This window comes from Danio rerio, chromosome 17 (assembly GCF_052040795.2).
Source record: "Danio rerio strain M-AB ecotype USA chromosome 17, GRCz13ab, whole genome shotgun sequence".
NCBI lineage: Eukaryota > Metazoa > Chordata > Actinopteri > Cypriniformes > Danionidae > Danio > Danio rerio.
The window spans coordinates 2392739-2411204 of record NC_141037.1 but is presented as its reverse complement, the minus strand read 5'-3'; the positions used below and the strand labels follow the sequence as shown (position 1 = coordinate 2411204).

Sequence of the window (18466 nt, the reverse complement as noted above, 5' to 3'; positions counted from 1 at the left end):
TGTTGGCGTGGGTTTCTTCTGAGTGTCCGGTTTCCCCCACAGTCCAAACACATGCGCTTTAGGGGAATTGATTAACTAAATTGGCCGTAGTGTATGAGTGTGTGTGCGTGTGAATGAGTGTGCATGGGGTGTTTCCCAGTACTGGGTTGCAACTGGAAGAGCATCCACCTTGTAAACCTTATGCTGTAATAGTTGATCATTTATTCTGCTGTGGTGACCCCTGATGAATGACTAAGCCGAAGTAAAATGAATGAATAAGATTGTTTGGTGCAGTACCAAACATCACCACTAGATGGCATTCAATTTCCGCTGGTGACCATGTAAGGCGCTTCCTATTTCTGTTTTTTTGTTTGTTTGTTTTTTGAGGAATATGAACCATATGTCTTTTATACTTATGACAATACTTGTAAACTAGACATCAAATTCAAAAAAAAAAAAAAAAACACAAAAAAAAAAAGTATAGGCAGTTTGGTGTAATTTCATTTGAGTTTAGCCTCTAAAAAACTTAAAAACTGCAAATTATATCAACTTAAAGGTTCAGGACACCCCGGAGAACTTTTTTTTTTATATTAACAGATGTGTGTGCGTTGAGCATCAGTTAAGACAATGTTAGCAGCTGTCAGCTTTAATTGTGGGGAAAACTGGATAATTTTGAGCTTTTGTCAGCTCATTTCAGCTTCCGGGTTTAAAATGATTTTGGGGCGGGATCAAAATCAGCGACGTAGCGCAGTTCTGCAAGTGCAATGATGACGCGTCGGTTTCTCATTATTATTCATAGCGGAGTTTTCTTATCCTATGAGAAGAGCCGGCTGCTTAATTATTCATGAGACCTGCCAGACCTGTCAGAGTCAAGCCCGAGCTGAGAGACACGGAAACCACGGCCAGTATTTAGCCGTTCATGAAGGCTCGTATGTGTTTGTTTGCATGATCCACGGGGTTTGTTGCATGTTTCCCCCGCGATCTTGTCAGGGCCGATCATACAGCAAAGCTGTGTGTGTGCTGCTAGCATTTTTGTCGGGAGAGCAGCACGAGAATTGGAGAATGGCGGACGCTGTCTTTTATCAGGAGTTCGTTCACATTCAGACACATCGCCGTGCTGTTGTGTTTGCCTAAATCCTCCAGATTACCAGCAGGGCTAGCGGTTAAAATAGAAAGGTCAGGAGACCAGGAGTCTGCTGGATACGGGGATTGAGGGAGAAGTCCTCATTTATAGGGTTTACCTGAACACACTTATCTTTATAATGATATTAATTGTGGTTATGTGTATATGAAATTACGAATAACAAATGTAGCAGGGCATTAAATCACTGTTTATTTCTTTGCATTTTAACTTTGTAAACTATAAACTCATGCGTCTCCTCACGGTTTGTCTCATTTTGTGAGCTAACTGACAACAGCAGTTATTCGCTCCCCTTCTCCCCTGCTGGCCACGCCCACTCCTGCCCTATGCTCACGGAGCTTCACGCCCATTAATCATGCATCTTTTGAAAATATTCTGAAGTAGACTTTAACCGAAAGTGGGGGGTGTCATGGCCCTTTAAAGCCATTTTAAGGCAGGATCTTTTTTTCTCAAAAAGTGGACCTTTTTGCAGTTATACGCCTCAGTTTCTATTTAACTCTGAGATTTAAATACTGCATTTTAGTGACTTTTTTGCTGGATTAGCTAGTCAGATGTCATCATAACCACACTTTTTGACGTACTAAAAACATTTCCTAAAAATTGCAGTTAAAAAAAATTCAAACAAGACTCATTTTTAAAATACAAATTTATTACACCGTATGTCATAGCAATCTGTTAAAGTTTTAAAGTAAAAAAAACTATCATTTAATAGACAAAAAACAAACTGGCCAGCATTCAACTGTCCTCAGTCACAGTTTGGCCAGTTCAATAAAAAAATAATAATTAAAACAATAATAATAATAATAATAATAATAATAATACAATAATAATTAATTCAGATTTTTTCCAGCCTCTTTGGTTAAAAAAAATAAAGCCTTTTTCGATGGATTATTTTCATTATTTATGATGGCATAGCAGTCAAAATAGGATGAAAAAAGGACAAATGAGCTGATTTGGGAGAAATTCTGGACCTTTGTCAGTGAGGGGTGGGTCTTCCAAACCACCCGAACCCCCCTGGCTACAGGTCTGAAAAGTTAGAACACGTTTTATGCTTATAGTAAACATGTTTTAATATAGTTTTGGCTGTAAAAGCGCACCTACAGGTGTTTCAGGCGCAGGTCAGATATTCTCCAGGTCATAATTTATTTAGTTTATATTAATTTTGTCCAAAAATGATAATACCCATCCAGCTTCATCTGGAATGCATCCCAAATCACCCTCTGAAGAGGTCTGAGCGATCAGGTTTATATCCGATCAGAATAAGTGAGCAAACAGCCTCAAAAACACAGACGTGACGGGATTAGCACCTTTTGCTGTTAAGTGACATCTGACAGCTGAGGACTCCGCTTGCCATTAAAGCCTTCATCGGGCAGTTATTTAAAAAATGTCAGAAATAGGGAAAGGGAGATCATGTACTGGACAAGTCAATAAATATACAGGACGTCCCGGCTAATGCGGCCAGTTAGCCATGAACCTCAGGGGCAGGTTTTCATCTGTTAGGACGTAAGTCACTTAAAATTTCATGTTTGGCAGTCTTTATGAACATATGTTCAATATTTTGCGATAATGATGCTGCTGCCTGCCTTTTCTGCCTCCTTGATCTTTTCGACCCACAGCGTAACTCACCATGCCTGTCGCATTAAAGATTCAAATGTGACCACTCAGTGAGTTATGTCACGTGACTCATGTCACATTATTGTGGCTTTGAGGCTCTATGGGATTCGAATTACTGGCCAGAATTATTTAAAAATTACACTTTATTACAATATATATTGAATATAAATATATTATATTAATTATATAATAAATATATGATGTAATATTAAATTACATAAAATAAAGGACAAATTCTGGACCTTTTGGCCATGGGGGGTGGTTGGAACGAACCACCTGAACCCCCCCTGGCTACGGGCATGTAAGGTCAACATTATTCGCCCCCTTAAGCAATATTAGTTTTGGATTGTCTCCAGAACAAACCACAGTTATACAATGACTTGCCTAATTACCCTAGTGAAGCCTTTGAATGTCACTTTAAGCTGAATACTAGTGTCTTAAAGAACATCTAGTCTAATAGTATGTGCTGTCATCATGACAAAGAGAAAAGAAACCAGGAATGAAGTTGAATCTGCGCTGTGAGTCTGAACTGATTGTGCTGAGAGAGAAAGACTGAATGTACTTCTGATAATGAAGACAGTAATGAGCACAGCATTATTAAATCAGATTAAAGACTCACTTATCTTTCCATCTTCTCCCTTCTGCCTCTTGGATTCCTCCTCCGCCAGCTGCTGCTTCCTCTTCTCCGCTTTGGCCGCCTGCTCTTTACGAACATGGTTCTCCTGCAGGAACAATTCATACATTTATACATCAATAAATACTAATACAGATTCATATTTTGTATAACTTTTTTTTGTATAACATTTAATTTAACATTTTTAGCAATAGTACATGTGTGTGTGTGGGTGCATATACAGTGAAAAAAGGTACTGAACACGACAATATTTCTCTTAGAAAACACATTTCTAAAGGTGCTGTTGACTTGAAATTTTCCCCAGATGTTGGTAACAACCAAAGAAATCCATGTATGTAAAGAAAACAAATCTAATTAGTTTACAAATGAAGTTCTGCATAATAAAATGAAATGACACAGGAAAAAAGTATTGAACACATGAAGAGAGGGAGGTGTAGTTGTGCAGTGAAAGCCCAGACAGCAGCTGAAATCTCTCAGTAGTTCTTCAGCAAGCCTCTGCCCTTCCTCAGTGTAAATGAACATCAGCTGCTTCAGTCCAACATCTACATTAGCAGGAGGATGAAGATGAAACCAGGGTGGACATTTCAGCAAGACAATGATCAAAAACACAGCCAAGGAGACTCTCAGATGCTTTCAGAGAAAGAAAATTAAGCTGTAGAACAGGGATTACCAAACATGTTCCTGGAGGTCCGGTGTCCATTACAATTTTAGCTCCAACCCTAATCAAACACACCTAAACTAGCTAATCAAGCTCTTACTAGATATGGGCTGCGTCCAAAACCGCATACTTCCATACTATATAGTACGCTAAAATCAGTATGCAAGCCAAGTAGTATGTCTGAATTCATAGAATTCGAAAATTAGTGTGCGAGAAGTACCACGATGACTTCCTACTTCAGGCGAGATTCTGGAGTGCGCATCCCATGCATGCTGCGCTATTCCGTGATGCCCTGCGAGCGAATTCATGAAAGAGTAACGACGCAACTGACGCAGGTAGGTCACGTGACCATGACAAAATGGCGGATGTAGTATGTCCGGATTCCATTCATACTTTTCATGTTCATACTGTATAGAACGTACTTTTCTAACGGCCGAGTAGTACGTTTAAATTCAAATGCAGTACCTACTGAGTAGTAGGCGGTTTCGGATGCAGCAATACTTGAAACATTCAGGCAGGTGTGTTGATCAAGTTGGAGCTAAACCCTGCAGGGCACCGGACCTCCAGGAACGAGATTGGACACCCCTGCCGTGGAATATCCCAGCTAATCACCTCATTCCAATCCAATCCTTAATTTCCCTGCTGTATGCATGTATAACAGCGAGTTTGCATGTTCTCCCCGTGTTGGTGTGGGTTTCCTCCAGGTGCTCCCAGTTTCCCTCACAGTTCAAACACATGCGCTATAGGGGAATTGATTAACTTAATTGGCCGTAGTGTATGAGTGTGTGTGTGAGTGAGAGTGTTTGGGTATTTCCCAGTACTGGGTTGTGGCTGGAAGGGAAACATATGCTGGATAAGCTGGTGGTTCATTCCGCTGTGGCGCCCCTAATGAAATAAGTGACTAAGCTGAAGGAAAATAAATGAATGATAATGCAAATGTCACTCAACGCATTACTTACAATAAAAAGTAACCGAGTAAGGCAACTAGTTACTTTTTTAGAGAGTAACTCAATATTGTAATGCACATTACTTTCAGAAATAACTATCCCTAACACTGATTATAGGTAATATGAATTTATTAACTATTAACTAATATGAAATACTGTAATGTCTAAGGGTGCTTTCACACCTGTGAATGGATTCAGTTGTTCTGAAACAGAGATTACAAATGTTACATTGTTGCTCTTTGCTCTTGGAGCGGTTCGCTTTCACACTGCAAAGTTTCTAATCGGACCAAAAGAGCTAAAACAAGTCACGTGTGAGTAAACTCTCCTCACATTGGTCAGAGTGTCAGGGTTTATTTTGCAGAGTCCCGCTCAGCTGTCAGGAGAGGTGGTGGTTTGGTGGGGATTGACAGGGTGCGCGCGACGTGTCTGAGGAGAGACGCGGTGGGGAGGAGTGAGAAGGGTGCGCGACAATGCCTATTTGAGGATCGGGAGGGAGACGCGAGATTACCAGGAGATCATCACTCGTTTCCGGGCATCCAGAGACTCGCGAAACTTCCCGCCATGCTCATAATTCTCTCTTTATATAGCCGTAAGCCTATTACATATCCATAAAACACTGTGATATAACCGCGCTCGGATCGGATGGCTTTCTCACTGCAATCGAACCGCTCCAGGGTTCGTTTCAATCGAGCCGAGACCACCTCATTCAAGCGATCTCGAAGTGATTACTTTGGCGCGGAACAGAGCGCGATTGCCCTGTTCACATATGCCAAACGAACCGCACTAACTGGGCAAACGAGATGCGTTCCGAAACAAAAGTGTAGGTGTGAAAGCACCCTTAAACAAAATTAAAGGTGACCTTGAGTGCTCTGATGATTTAAAACATGAAATATAATTAATATGAATTTATTTTCGGAAATATGAAATACTGTTTTATTCCAAATAGAAATTAAAGCTGTGTGACATCAAGTGCTCTGATGATTAAATTATGAGTCATATGAATCATTAACTAATATGAAACAGTGTAAAATTATACTTTTAAGAGAAATAGAGGTGTGGGTGTGTGTGTGTGTTTGTGTGTGTGTGTGTGTGACCTTGAGTGCTCTGATGAAAAGCTCCCGGAAGGTCTTGATGGTGCTGAAGAGTTCGTCCAGTGAGAGCTGAGCGGCGTCTTCACACAGATACTGAGCCAGAGCTCCTCTCTTGCTGTCCATGATGGAGAAACGCTGCTCTAGAGACTCACACGCACACCGCTTCGACTACGCACACGCACAAGACAAATCCAATCATTCATTTAGGCATACACAATAAAAAAATAACAATATAAAATATATATAAGAATATGTTTCCCCATTGCCTTTAAAGTGAAATAAAAGAACATGAAAATAGGATGAGGCTGAGAAAAACTTTTGAAAAATTTTCAGATGGCACTGGGAACATGTTTGCATCTGAACTCTTTATATAATAAGCACACAAACAAAACACATCCTATTTTATAAACAAGGGCAATTTTTTGCTTTGCTTAAAAAAGCTTTGCTTTGCTTGTTTAAAATAATTTCACATAATAATAATAATAACACAAGATATGATATACTGAAGAATTTTAAATAATCGCAGCTACTGTCATACAAAAAAATACTATGGAAGTCAGTGGCTGTTTTTTCATTTGCAACATTCTTCAAAATATCTACTTTGGTTTTCAGCAGAGGAACTATGAATAAATTATGGCAGAACTTTATGTTTTTGTGAACTGTCCCTTTAAATCAGTGTTTCTACCTCAATGACTCCTAGAAACTGCTCCTTGACGTCCGGCACTGATAAAGACACTTTCTTCTCTGCATCTTTCAGTCTCTTCAGAAGATTACCGATTTCTGCTTGAATCGAGTCCAGGTTTATGCTGAAAGAAGAAAAAAAAAAACACACGCACGCACAGACAAACACACACACATGCAAAAACAAACAAATTTTTGCAAACAAACAAACAAGCGAAGGCAAATGCAAACACAAACCAAGCACACACAAACAAACACACGCATGCAAAAACAAACATGCACAAAAACAAACACACATGCAAATAAACAAACACACAAATACAAAAACAGGCATTCAAACAAACAAACACATGCAAAAACACATGCAAACGCACACGCATGCACGCAAACAAACATATTCATGCAAACACACAAAACATGCAAACACACGTACAAAACACACACAGACACACACACACATAACAACCACATGCAAACAAATGCATGCAGGTGCATGCATTTATGCACGTACACAACAACACGTACACAAAACACGCAGTCAAACATGTGAATGCAAAAGCAAACATATTCATGCAAACACACACACACAGACATGCAAGCAAACAAACACACACACACGCAAAATTAAACATGCAAGCAAACAAACACACACACACACAAACATGCAAAATTAAACATGCATGCAAAAACACACACACACACAAAAGTATGAGAAACTCAGAGTAGACACAGTGAAGCTCTCAAAGAAGGAATGTGTGAGTGCGTGTGTTTTTACCCTGCCGCTTTCTCACACGGCGCAATCTCCTCTGGAAGATTCAGCAGCTCTGGATGATTCAATTCGGCTTCCTGCAAAACACAAGATACACACTTTACCCACAAATCAAGAGTTTCAACAGCAGCTCAGCAGTTCACAAAATATCTTGTGCACAATTGCCGCTTGTAGCGTAGCTGTCCTTCAGTGTAAACAGTGTGCGAAGTCATTCAAAGTGAAAGATTTGTATTCCCTCTCAAGAGTCGACTCTGAATCGACTCAATGAATCATTTTCCAAATCTCTTGTCTGCTACTGAACTTAATCTTAACTTGATCAAACTGATTAATTTGCATAATCCCCGCCCACCCGTGACATATAATCATTCTGAAATGGGTGTTTCCTTTCCCAACAAAGAAAGACCAATCAAAACAGACTTGTCCAGCAGACCAATCAGAACAGAGATGCTATCAAAATCATTATAAGATTAATATAATATAAACCCTTTAACTAAAGTTCACATCACTTCTTTTGCAATTAAATCTGAATCGAATCATGACAAACTATATCATGTTGGAAAGCTCTAAGACTTCTGAATACATATTTTACCATTGTTTTGTGTTATGTAGGTAGAGTAATAGATTACAATACATTTACTCTCACCCAACAGGCTGTGACAGCATTTACGGTTACATTTCAAACAATGTTATAGTCTAAACAAAGCAATCATGACAAACTATATATCATTTAAAAGCATAAAATTTCTAGCTTCCATATCTGGTGACTGATCTTTGATGGATATTACTGAGAAACTGTGTTTTATTATTTTGCAGCAAGGATACTCAGCGTTGTAAATAATTACTTTGCTACAGCAATCCACATGTACACATATTTTCGATGATTTTTAGCGGCTAAATTCAAATCACATACCACCAAACGACACATACTTCTTTAGAATTGTATGTCTACTTTACAAATATTGTCAAAAGTATGAAAAAAAAAAAGATTCATATGACTCAGAACATAAGAGATGCCCTTATGGCCCGTTTCTATTGAATGGTACGGTACGATATGCTTTTATGGCCGTTTTCACTGCCAAAAAGGCGTAGCGAACCATACCACTTTTTCAACAACCCTTTCGAAAGGGTACCAAACACGAGAAAGGGTACCAAAAGGCGGAGCTAGATGTGTAGCTGAATGCTATTGGTTTACAGAGATATGGCATTCGCTTACAAAACAAGCCAGAAAAATAACAAAAGAGCCGCCATGTTTAAACTATACAGCCGAGAGATTACAGCAGAATTTTATATACATATAATAACGAGCCATGGTCGTTATATGGGCTCAAACAACCCTTGTTGTTGTCTTGATGAACAGCTACAAAGCCAAAAAGAAGAGCAGATTTACCCTGTGCCTCGTAGTTTTTTTACAAGCCAGTCTGAAGCGAGAGCGGTTTCGCTTTCTAGTTTGCACTCGCCGCGCGTCTATACCTGAAATAACTTCTTAAGCTCATGATAATAACGTGCGATTGATTATTGACGTGCTTTTGAAACCCGATCCTGTCAGACACTGACTAAAAAATTAAATAAAAACGCAAAAAAACAAAGGAGGTGCGCGATGTAGGGGGGATGCAGGCTCATCCGCTACACCACTTTGTATAAGGCATCTGTTTTGTGAGAAGTGCTTTTCATATAATACGTGAACTACCCATACAGCTTTACTGTAGACATTTTCTCGAGCGAATGTTACGTCGACTAAAACTTTGTCATACATCAAACTCACCAAAAGGGTATCCTTGGTAGTGCAAATGCAAGCCTGATTAAAGGTGGCCTGTACCAACCCGAACCTTACCGTACTGTACCAGTCAGTGGAAATGAGCCATTATATGGTCACCAATGGAAACTGAATACCTGGTGGTCATGTCTGGTACTGCGGACAAAATGTTTTGAGATATCGACTTTAAATTTGGAATTTAATAAATCCAGATATTTAGCTTTTATTTTAGTGCTTGATTTTAGGTTGTAAACTAAAAAAATATTTTTAGTAAAAAAAACATTATGTAATGTTATAAAATATAAATTTATCATCTTATAATTTTCATATCTTTTGTTTTAATTCATTTTTGGATTTTTTTTTCATATTAGCAACAGTCTGACAACAGTCTTCTTTAAAATGAGACCAAGCTTAAATCTACACACCAAAGTGATGAACACAGTTAAGGTCATATTCTGAGAAAGTCAATGTTTTCTGAGCTCGCATGCATTTAAACCTGTTGTAGGAGACTCCAGCGCAATATTAGGACACTTTAAAACATCAGATAATTGTTCTAGATCTGGGGTGTCCAAACTCTGTCCTGGAGGGCTGGTGTCCTACTGAGTTTAGCTCCAACACACCTGCCAGGAGGTTTCTAGTATATCCTCTTAAGGCCCAAAGAGTGTTTTTTACATGCATTTTTTATTTCTCTTTGCTATTTGGGCTTATTGGAACCTAATTAGAATAAAAATCTAAGTATCATATTTTGATATGATGTACTTTCAGAGAAAAATTATGTCCATATATGTGGACTTGCAGTCCAAATTTACATAAAACATTTTTCCCAAAAATTTTTTATGCATATTTAACAGATTTTTTTTTTACTTGCTTTGACTATCAGAGAGTAAAAACTAAACAATTTTCCCATTTTGGACAGTTAAAAATAGTGTTTGGGACATTTCATATGCTGCAAAACTGTTGCAGGATGACACTGTATGTCTGTAACTAAATATAAAAATATAATACTAAATATAAGTATTTTAAATAGCCACTTAAGAGCTAAAATGTGCCGTCCATGTACAGTTTGTGGACACTCAGGCCCTAGGAGGATATCTAGTAAAAGCTTGATTAGCTGGTTCAGGTGTGTTTGATTAGGGTTGGAGCTAAACTCTGCAGGACACCGGCCCGTCAGGATCGAGTTTGTACACCCCTGTTCTAAAAGGTCTCAGAGATGCGGAGATGTGTCAGTACCTCCAGGATGTGATGTAAGAGAGTGATGCGACTCTTGTTTGCTTTGGTTTCAGTGAGTTTCAGCAGGGAACCAATCTTGAATCCATCAGCATTTCCAGTGTGACTCCCCTGGAGAACAAAACATGTCACAATATGAGGAACTGGACACGGTAAAGAGAGAAAACATCGAATCCAAGGAGATCAGACAATATTTATGTTTTCTGTGATCCAGGCACTATTTCTGATGCCTAGTTCAGACTGCGTGATTTTAGCCCCGATTTCGGCTAGCTGACAGGTTTTGAGAAATCGCCGACAAATGCCTGAAATCACAGGCAAATCGCTGCTCGTGCACGTGAGTGACAATCACACAGTGTGAACGATCAAAGACGCGATCTGAGATAATCGCCGATGAGTCGCCGATGCCTGCGAGATATTTGGCGTGCTGAATATCTGGAGCTGTCGGCGATTCAAATCATGCCGTGTGAATTGAGTTTTGACTGAAAATAACATCAGCGATCGCCTACAGCCAATGAGAGAGCAGCTTTCACTTGTGTGTGTGTGTGTGTGTATACCTGCTGCAGGCCAGCGGGAGGCTGGGGGAGAAGTTAAAAGCGCTCTTTTTCGGTTTATTTGGACCCACGAAATGGAGGAAAAACTAGTGGAGGTTTGACAGGACTCAGGAGCAACCGTGTCTGTTTGACGTTTCATACAGAAAGAAATTAGTTTATTATCAACGTTGAGGAGAAATGGCTAATTCCCTTTAAACCCAGGTGAGCAAACATGTACATGTTCTACCCTATTAAAGGCTTCTTTCTCATTATGTAGTTAATAACAAAAGATATACGACGTGTTTTTGGCTGTGAGACGTAGTTTGGACGAAGTTGTCGGCGATTCTTCCTATAGTAAAGTCATGCAATGTGAATGTCCATGTCGCCGAACCATCTTGCAGTGTAAACAAAGCAGCGACGAAACGCCAGCCCAGATAGTCAAGCAGTGTGAAAACATCTGTGACACGACTAGTTGGAAAAAATCATGCAGTCTGAACTCGGCATGAGTTTGCATGAACTAATGTTGTAGAGTTGCAGTGGACTATTAGTGATCAGTCCATTAAACACTATTGTTCACATCACACAGTATAATATACTATAATAATGCCAAACACAGAGGGATCATAACATTAGCCGTGTTTCCATCCAAACTGAAATATTGCATAAATATTGCAATAAATCAGCGTTTTCATCCAATAAGAAACTAAGGAGAACACAATCAACACCTCCTGCTAAACATGCACAGATATCACTGAGAGAAGTGGAGTTTGCTGCACGGTTGGGTTCTCCACTGTGGTGTTTGTTCTCCTCTAATAAATGAGCTGCGCCTCAGAAGACGAAACAAAATGAATGCGGTGACTTTTAGAGGCATGAGACGGGAGCACAGACAGATGCTTAAGACAGTTCTGGAGGGAATAATAATAGAAGAATGATACTGAAGCACTGTGATGACGGACTGGCGGAGGACTGAGGCCTTTTACAATCAGCATAACAACATTTCACATCTGACACAATGGAAAGCTGGACACATGGAGAGCTGCAGACCAACATTACTGACACAAAGACCCTCACACACACACATCTATATCTGTCAAAAACTCAGTCACATGACAGAGACTGATTAAGTGCAGAGTTTATTCACTAAATGGAGTTTATGTGAATTTTTTCTTAGATAAAACATTTATTCTACTCAGTTGTGCATACATCTTTTATGTGCATTTTCAAAATATGTTCACATCTCAATAACTATGTTTACCTCAACCTATTTGTATGCACATTTTGGATTTGTGCATTTATTAAAAAAAAAAAAAAAAAAAAAAAAAAACACCAAGATGCGCATGAATTTTGATAATGGGCATAAAAAAACGTATGCACATAAATAATTAGGCTTATGTTATATTTGGCGCCAGTTAATCAGGAAGTGACAATTTTGTTCTCTTTGACAAGAATGGATGGAAACGCTGCTTATTCGCACGTCTTTTATGCGATAATCCAGTTTTGCACATAAAAGTTAATTCACATTTTTGGATGGAAATATAGCTGCTGTTGCACAATATTCCAAAGTACCAAAGCACATTACAGCTCCATATCACTCCACTGAATGATTAGAGTTATTTCACAGCCACAACAGACAGAAATCACATCAGAACACAACAGAAGGAGCAGGAGGAGATGTGGAGGACACTAGTGATGCATACAGGAGACGTTTGAGGAGGAAAAAAACCTGACAAACACTCTTAAATACAACATCTGGACAGCGGATTTAGCTGAGAACCAGAGTATAGGCAGAATTTTGCACTCCGAGCTATTAAATTATTAGAAAGCAATGCACATTACTTTCCAACAATGCAATGGTTTGTCGTCAGTTATTCCTCACATTTACAAAAAAATAAATATATAAAAGAGTAATTGTGTCTCTCACATAGTTGAGGAAGTTTCCCACATCTAGAATGAGCTTGCAGAAACTGGGCAGCAGTGAACTTTGCCTGAGACCTGCAGGTAAAACACACACACTCACATTTATGCATTCAGAAATACTGCAAACAACACAGTGACAAATACTCACGGAGAAGCAGCAGCACCATTTTCTCAGTCTAAATAAATATTAGGCATATGTATGTTATAATGCTGCTCTGCAGTCGAATAAAACACAACACATTAAAGCCTCGCTGCTGTTTTCTAGAGAAATCAGGCTGTAAATGGACATGCATGATGTCATTAGCATGAACATGAGCACACACGCATAACTAAAACTGATAATGCGTCTGGATTGGAACATTCTTCCAAACATTTGGGATAATCTACTTAGATACAGTGCTCAGAATAAATGAGTTCACCCCTCACAGAGCTCTCTTTTAAATGCATATTTTATATTGGGCGGTTTAAAATAATATTTGTGTGCATACACACTTACTGGCCACTTTATTAGATACAACTTACTAGTACCTTACTTTTTGCTTCCAAAACTGCCTTAATCCTTTATGACAGAGATTCACCAAGGTCCTGGAAATATTCCTCAGAGATTTTGCTCCATATTGACATTGACAGTGCGCTCTATTGGATTGAGCTCTGCTGACTGTGGAGCCCATTTGAGTACAGTGAACTCCTTGTCATGTTCAAGAAACCAGTCTGAGATGGTCTTTATGACATGCTGCGTTATCCTGCTGGAAGTAGCCATCAGAAGATGGAGACACTGTGCTCATAAAGGGATGGACATGGTCAGCAGCAATACTCAGGTAGGCTGTGGCGGTGACACCATGCTCAATTGGTACTAATGGACCCAAAGTGTGCCAAGAAAATCTCCCCCACACCATTACACCACCACCACCAGCCTGAACCGCTGATACAAGGCAGGATGGATCCATGCTTTCATGTTGTTGGGGCCAAATTGTGAGCCGAGCATCCGAATGATAAAGTAGAAATGGAGACTCAGAGCAGCAACGTTTCTCCAATCTTCTATTGTCCAGTTTTGGTGAGCCTGTGTGAATTGTAGCCTCAGTTTCCTGTTCTTAGCTGACAGGAGCGGCACCCGGTGTGCTCTTCTGCTGCTGTAGCCCATCCGCCTCAAGGTTGGAGGTGTTGTGTGTTCAGAGATGCTCTTCTGCAGAGCTCGGTTGTAATGAGTGCTTATTTGAGTTACTGTTGCCTTTCTATCAGCTGGAACCAGTCTGGCCATTCTCCTCTGACCTCTGGCATCAACAAGGCATTTGCAAAATCCCAGTAGATCAGCAGTTTCTGAAATACTCAGAGCAGCCCGTCTGGCACCAACAACCATGCCACATTCAGTCACTTAAATCCCCTTTCTTACCCATTCTGATGTTCGCTCTGAACTGCAGCAGATCAGCTTGACCATGTCTACATGCCTAAATGGATTGAGTTGCTGCCATGTGATTGGCTGAAATTTGTGTAAAGGAGCAGTTGGACAGGTGTACCTAATAAAGTGGCCAAAGAGTGTACATTAGATAAGTTGTGCCATAATATAAAATTGGAAGTATCCTAAAAAATAACTTTCCAAAGTTCCAAACTTATCATCCCCAAATTAATATGTAGAGGAGAATATGATAAATAAAATTAAAAACAAGAACAATCAAGATACACAAAAAATATCAAATTTAGTTGAATTTTTTTACATTTTAAATATTTGCATCATCTCATTTGACTTTAAATGTATTAACTGAATACATCAGCTTAATAAAATTGTTTAAATGCACCTCTATATATTTACTAAGAAATGGATATAAATATTAATTTATGCTGAACACCAAGTCAGCAAAATAGATAACACTGTTCCTATTCATTCATTCATCCATTCATTCATTCATTCATTCATTCATTCATTCATTCATTCATTCATTCATTCATTCTGCCATTTCAACAAGCATTGGCTATTCACAGCAAAACCTATACTGAATATACAATATAAAACATATCATACCAGTTTCTTAATTAACATTCATTGTATAAAACATACAAATAACAACACTGAAAAGAATCATATACTATATTTTAGCTTGATTAATGATAAATATTCTAAAATTCTTCCAGAAGACACCCTTTTTAGTAGAACACCTTTCTAGCAGTGATATTTTAATTAATAAAATCTTACATAATGTGAATTTAAATAACCTAAAAATCTGCAGAAACCCATTCACTATTAGACCACACATTTAATTACAGTAACGAATTACTTTGTAACCCATTATGACCAATACTGGTGGTTTACACTCACTTTCACAGGCCATTTCCACCAGCTCGACTTTCGGCTTCAGGATGTCAAGAACAGACAGCGTCTCCTCACACAATAACATGCATTCAATCCTCAACTGGTAACTACGACAAGAAAACACAGACTCTATTTACATTTAATCATTTAGCAGAGGATTTTGTCCAAAGTTAATTACAACCGAGGAGTCATTTAGCAATTCATTAACATAAAGTAATCTAAATGTAATCCAAAATAGACATTACATTAGCATAAAGTAATCTAAATGTTATCCAAAGGTAGACAGATTACATTAGCATCAAGTAACGTAATCCAAAAGTACTCAGAATACATTAGCATGATGTAATCTTATGTGTAATCAGAAAGTATCTGATTGTGTTAGTAAAGTAATCCAAATGTAATCCAACGGCAGACAGATAACAATTGCATAATGTGATGTAATCCAAAAGTAGTCAGATTACATTAGCATTAATTAACCTAAATGTAATACAAAATTTGTCAAAATGAAGTTAGAATAAAGTAATCTTTATTAGCAAAGTAATCTAAATGTAATCAGAAAGTAGTCCAGTTGTCTTAGCTAAGTAACTTTAACTTTAATGTAATCCAAAAGTACACAGATTACATAAGCATAAAGTAATGTAATCCAAAAGTAGTCAGATTACATTAACATGATGTAATCTAAATTAAATCCAAAAGCTGATATATTACATTAGCATTAAGTAATTGAAACGTAATAAGTTAGCATAAAGTAATTAAATATAATCCAAAAGTAGTCAGATTACATTAGCATAAAGTAATCTAAATGTAATCAAAGTAATCCGATTGTGTTAGCAAAGTAATCTAAAAGTAATCCAATAGTCAAATTACATTAGTATGATGTAATCTAAATGTAATCTAAAAAGGTAGACAGATAAAATTAGCACAAAAGTAATGTGATGTAATCCAAAAGGAGTCAGATTACATTAGCATGATGTAATCTAAATTTAATCGAATAGTCAGATTACATTAGCATTAATTAATCTAAATGTAATACAAAATTTGTCAAATTAAGTTAGAATAAAGTAATCTAAATGTAATCCAAAGATTACATTAGCAAAGTAATCTGAATGTAATCAGAAAGTAGTCCAGTTGTCTTAGCTAAGTAACTTTAACTTTAATGTAATCCAAAAGTACACAGATTACATAAGCATAAAGTAATGTAATCCAAAAGTAGTCAGATTACATTAGCAGGACATGATGTAAATGTAATAGAAAGTTGTCATATTATGCAAAAGTAATTAAACAAAACCCAAAAGATTATATTACTGACTACAATTCATAAGTAATAAAGATGGTGATGCATTAGTGAAAGTTTACCAGGGTAGAGCCAGTAGCAGGAGGTACAATTGGTCCACATTCGCCAGTTTGTCCTGTTCTCCTTGAAAAGATTTTAGGTTGTCAATCTGGAGAAGCAGAAGAAATAAAAAGTTAATGGGTTTACTAAATATTTATTTTAATGCACTAAAGGGCAGATAAACAATATATGTGACCATCTGATACATTAACCATTTCTAGTGGATGAAAAACAAAAATCATGCATCAAATTAGCATGATGTAATCTAAATATAATCAAAATGTAGACAAATTACATTAGCAAGAAGAAATCTAAATGTAATCAAAAAGTAGACATTACATTAGCATAAAGTAATCTAAATGCAATCCAAAAGTAGACATTACATTAGCATAAAGTAATCTAAATGTAATCCAAAAGAAGACAATACATTAGCATAAAGTCATCTATATGTAATCCAAAAGTAGACAAAATACATTAGCATAAAGTAATCTAAATGTAATCCAAAAGTAGACAATACATTAGCATAAAGTAATCTAAATGTAATCCAAAAGAAGACAATACATAAGCATAGTCATCTATATGTAATCCAAAAGTAGACAAAATACATTAGCATAAAGTAATCTAAATGTAATCCAAAAGTAGACAATACATTAGCATAAAGTAATCTAAATGCAATCCAAAAGTAGACATTACATTAGCATAAAGTAATCTAAATGTAATCCAAAAGAAGACAATACATAAGCATAAAGTCATCTATATGTAATCCAAAAGTAGACAAAATACATTAGCATAAAGTAATCTAAATGTAATCCAAAAGTAGACAATACATTAGCATAATGTAATCTAAATGTAATCCAAAAGAAGACAATACATAAGCATAAAGTCATCTATATGTAATCCAAAAGTAGACAAAATACATTAGCATAAAGTAATCTAAATGTAATCCAAAAGAAGACAATACATTAGCATAAAGTCATCTATATGTAATCCAAAAGTAGACAAAATACATTAGCATAAAGTAATCTAAATGTAATCCAAAAGTAGACAATACATTAGCATAAAGTAATCTAAATGCAATCCAAAAGTAGACATTACATTAGCATAAAGTAATCTAAATGTAATCCAAAAGAAGACAATACATAAGCATAAAGTCATCTATATGTAATCCAAAAGTAGACAAAATACATTAGCATAAAGTAATCTAAATGTAATCCAAAAGTAGACAATACATTAGCATAAAGTAATCTAAATGTAATCCAAAAGAAGACAATACATAAGCATAAAGTCATCTATATGTAATCCAAAAGTAGACAAAATACATTAGCATAAAGTCATCTATATGTAATCCAAAAGTAGACAAAATACATTAGCATAAAGTGATCTAAATGTAATCCAAAAGTAGACAATACATTAGCATAAAGTCATCTATATGTAATCCAAAAGTAGACAAAATACATTAGCATAAAGTGATCTAAATGTAATCCAAAAGTAGACAATACATTAGCATAAAGTCATCTATATGTAATCCAAAAGTAGACAAAATACATTAGCATAAAGTGATCTAAATGTAATCCAAAAGTAGACAATACATTAGCATAAAGTAATCTAAATGTAATCCAAAAGAAGACAATACATTAGCATAAAGTCATCTATATGTAATCCAAAAGTAGACAAAATACATTAGCATAAAGTAATCTAAATGTAATCCAAGTTGTCATATTACATTAGCACAAAGTAATTTAAATGTAATCCAAAAGTAGTCAGATTGTTTTAGCATAAATAATCTAAATAAAATCCAAAATTAGACAGAATACATTAGCATAAAGTAATTTATATGTAATCCAAAGGTAGACAATATACATTAGCATTATCTAAATGTAATCCAAA

General features: G+C 36.9%; 1 protein-coding gene and 1 long non-coding RNA gene across 9 annotated transcripts in view; one reads left to right on the top strand and one right to left on the bottom strand.

The window, feature by feature from the left end:
* Positions 1–18466, bottom strand: part of inf2 (inverted formin 2) — an 80609-nt gene that overhangs the window by 18231 nt on the left and 43912 nt on the right. For all 8 annotated transcript variants that reach the window (XM_087289788.1, XM_087289790.1, XM_087289792.1 and 5 more), the window contains exons 14-21: positions 16603–16688; positions 15253–15353; positions 12946–13016; positions 10498–10605; positions 7521–7591; positions 6750–6870; positions 6068–6232; positions 3354–3456 (exon numbers count right to left, since the gene is read on the bottom strand). In XM_087289788.1, the coding sequence (XP_087145914.1) occupies positions 3354–3456; positions 6068–6232; positions 6750–6870; positions 7521–7591; positions 10498–10605; positions 12946–13016; positions 15253–15353; positions 16603–16688 (826 nt within the window). The remainder of the gene's footprint in view (positions 1–3353; positions 3457–6067; positions 6233–6749; positions 6871–7520; positions 7592–10497; positions 10606–12945; positions 13017–15252; positions 15354–16602; positions 16689–18466) is intronic.
* On the top strand, positions 9631–12348 carry LOC147839866 (uncharacterized). Its single transcript, XR_015513073.1, has 2 exons — positions 9631–9831; positions 10478–12348. It is a non-coding gene; the product is annotated as an uncharacterized LOC147839866 (long non-coding RNA).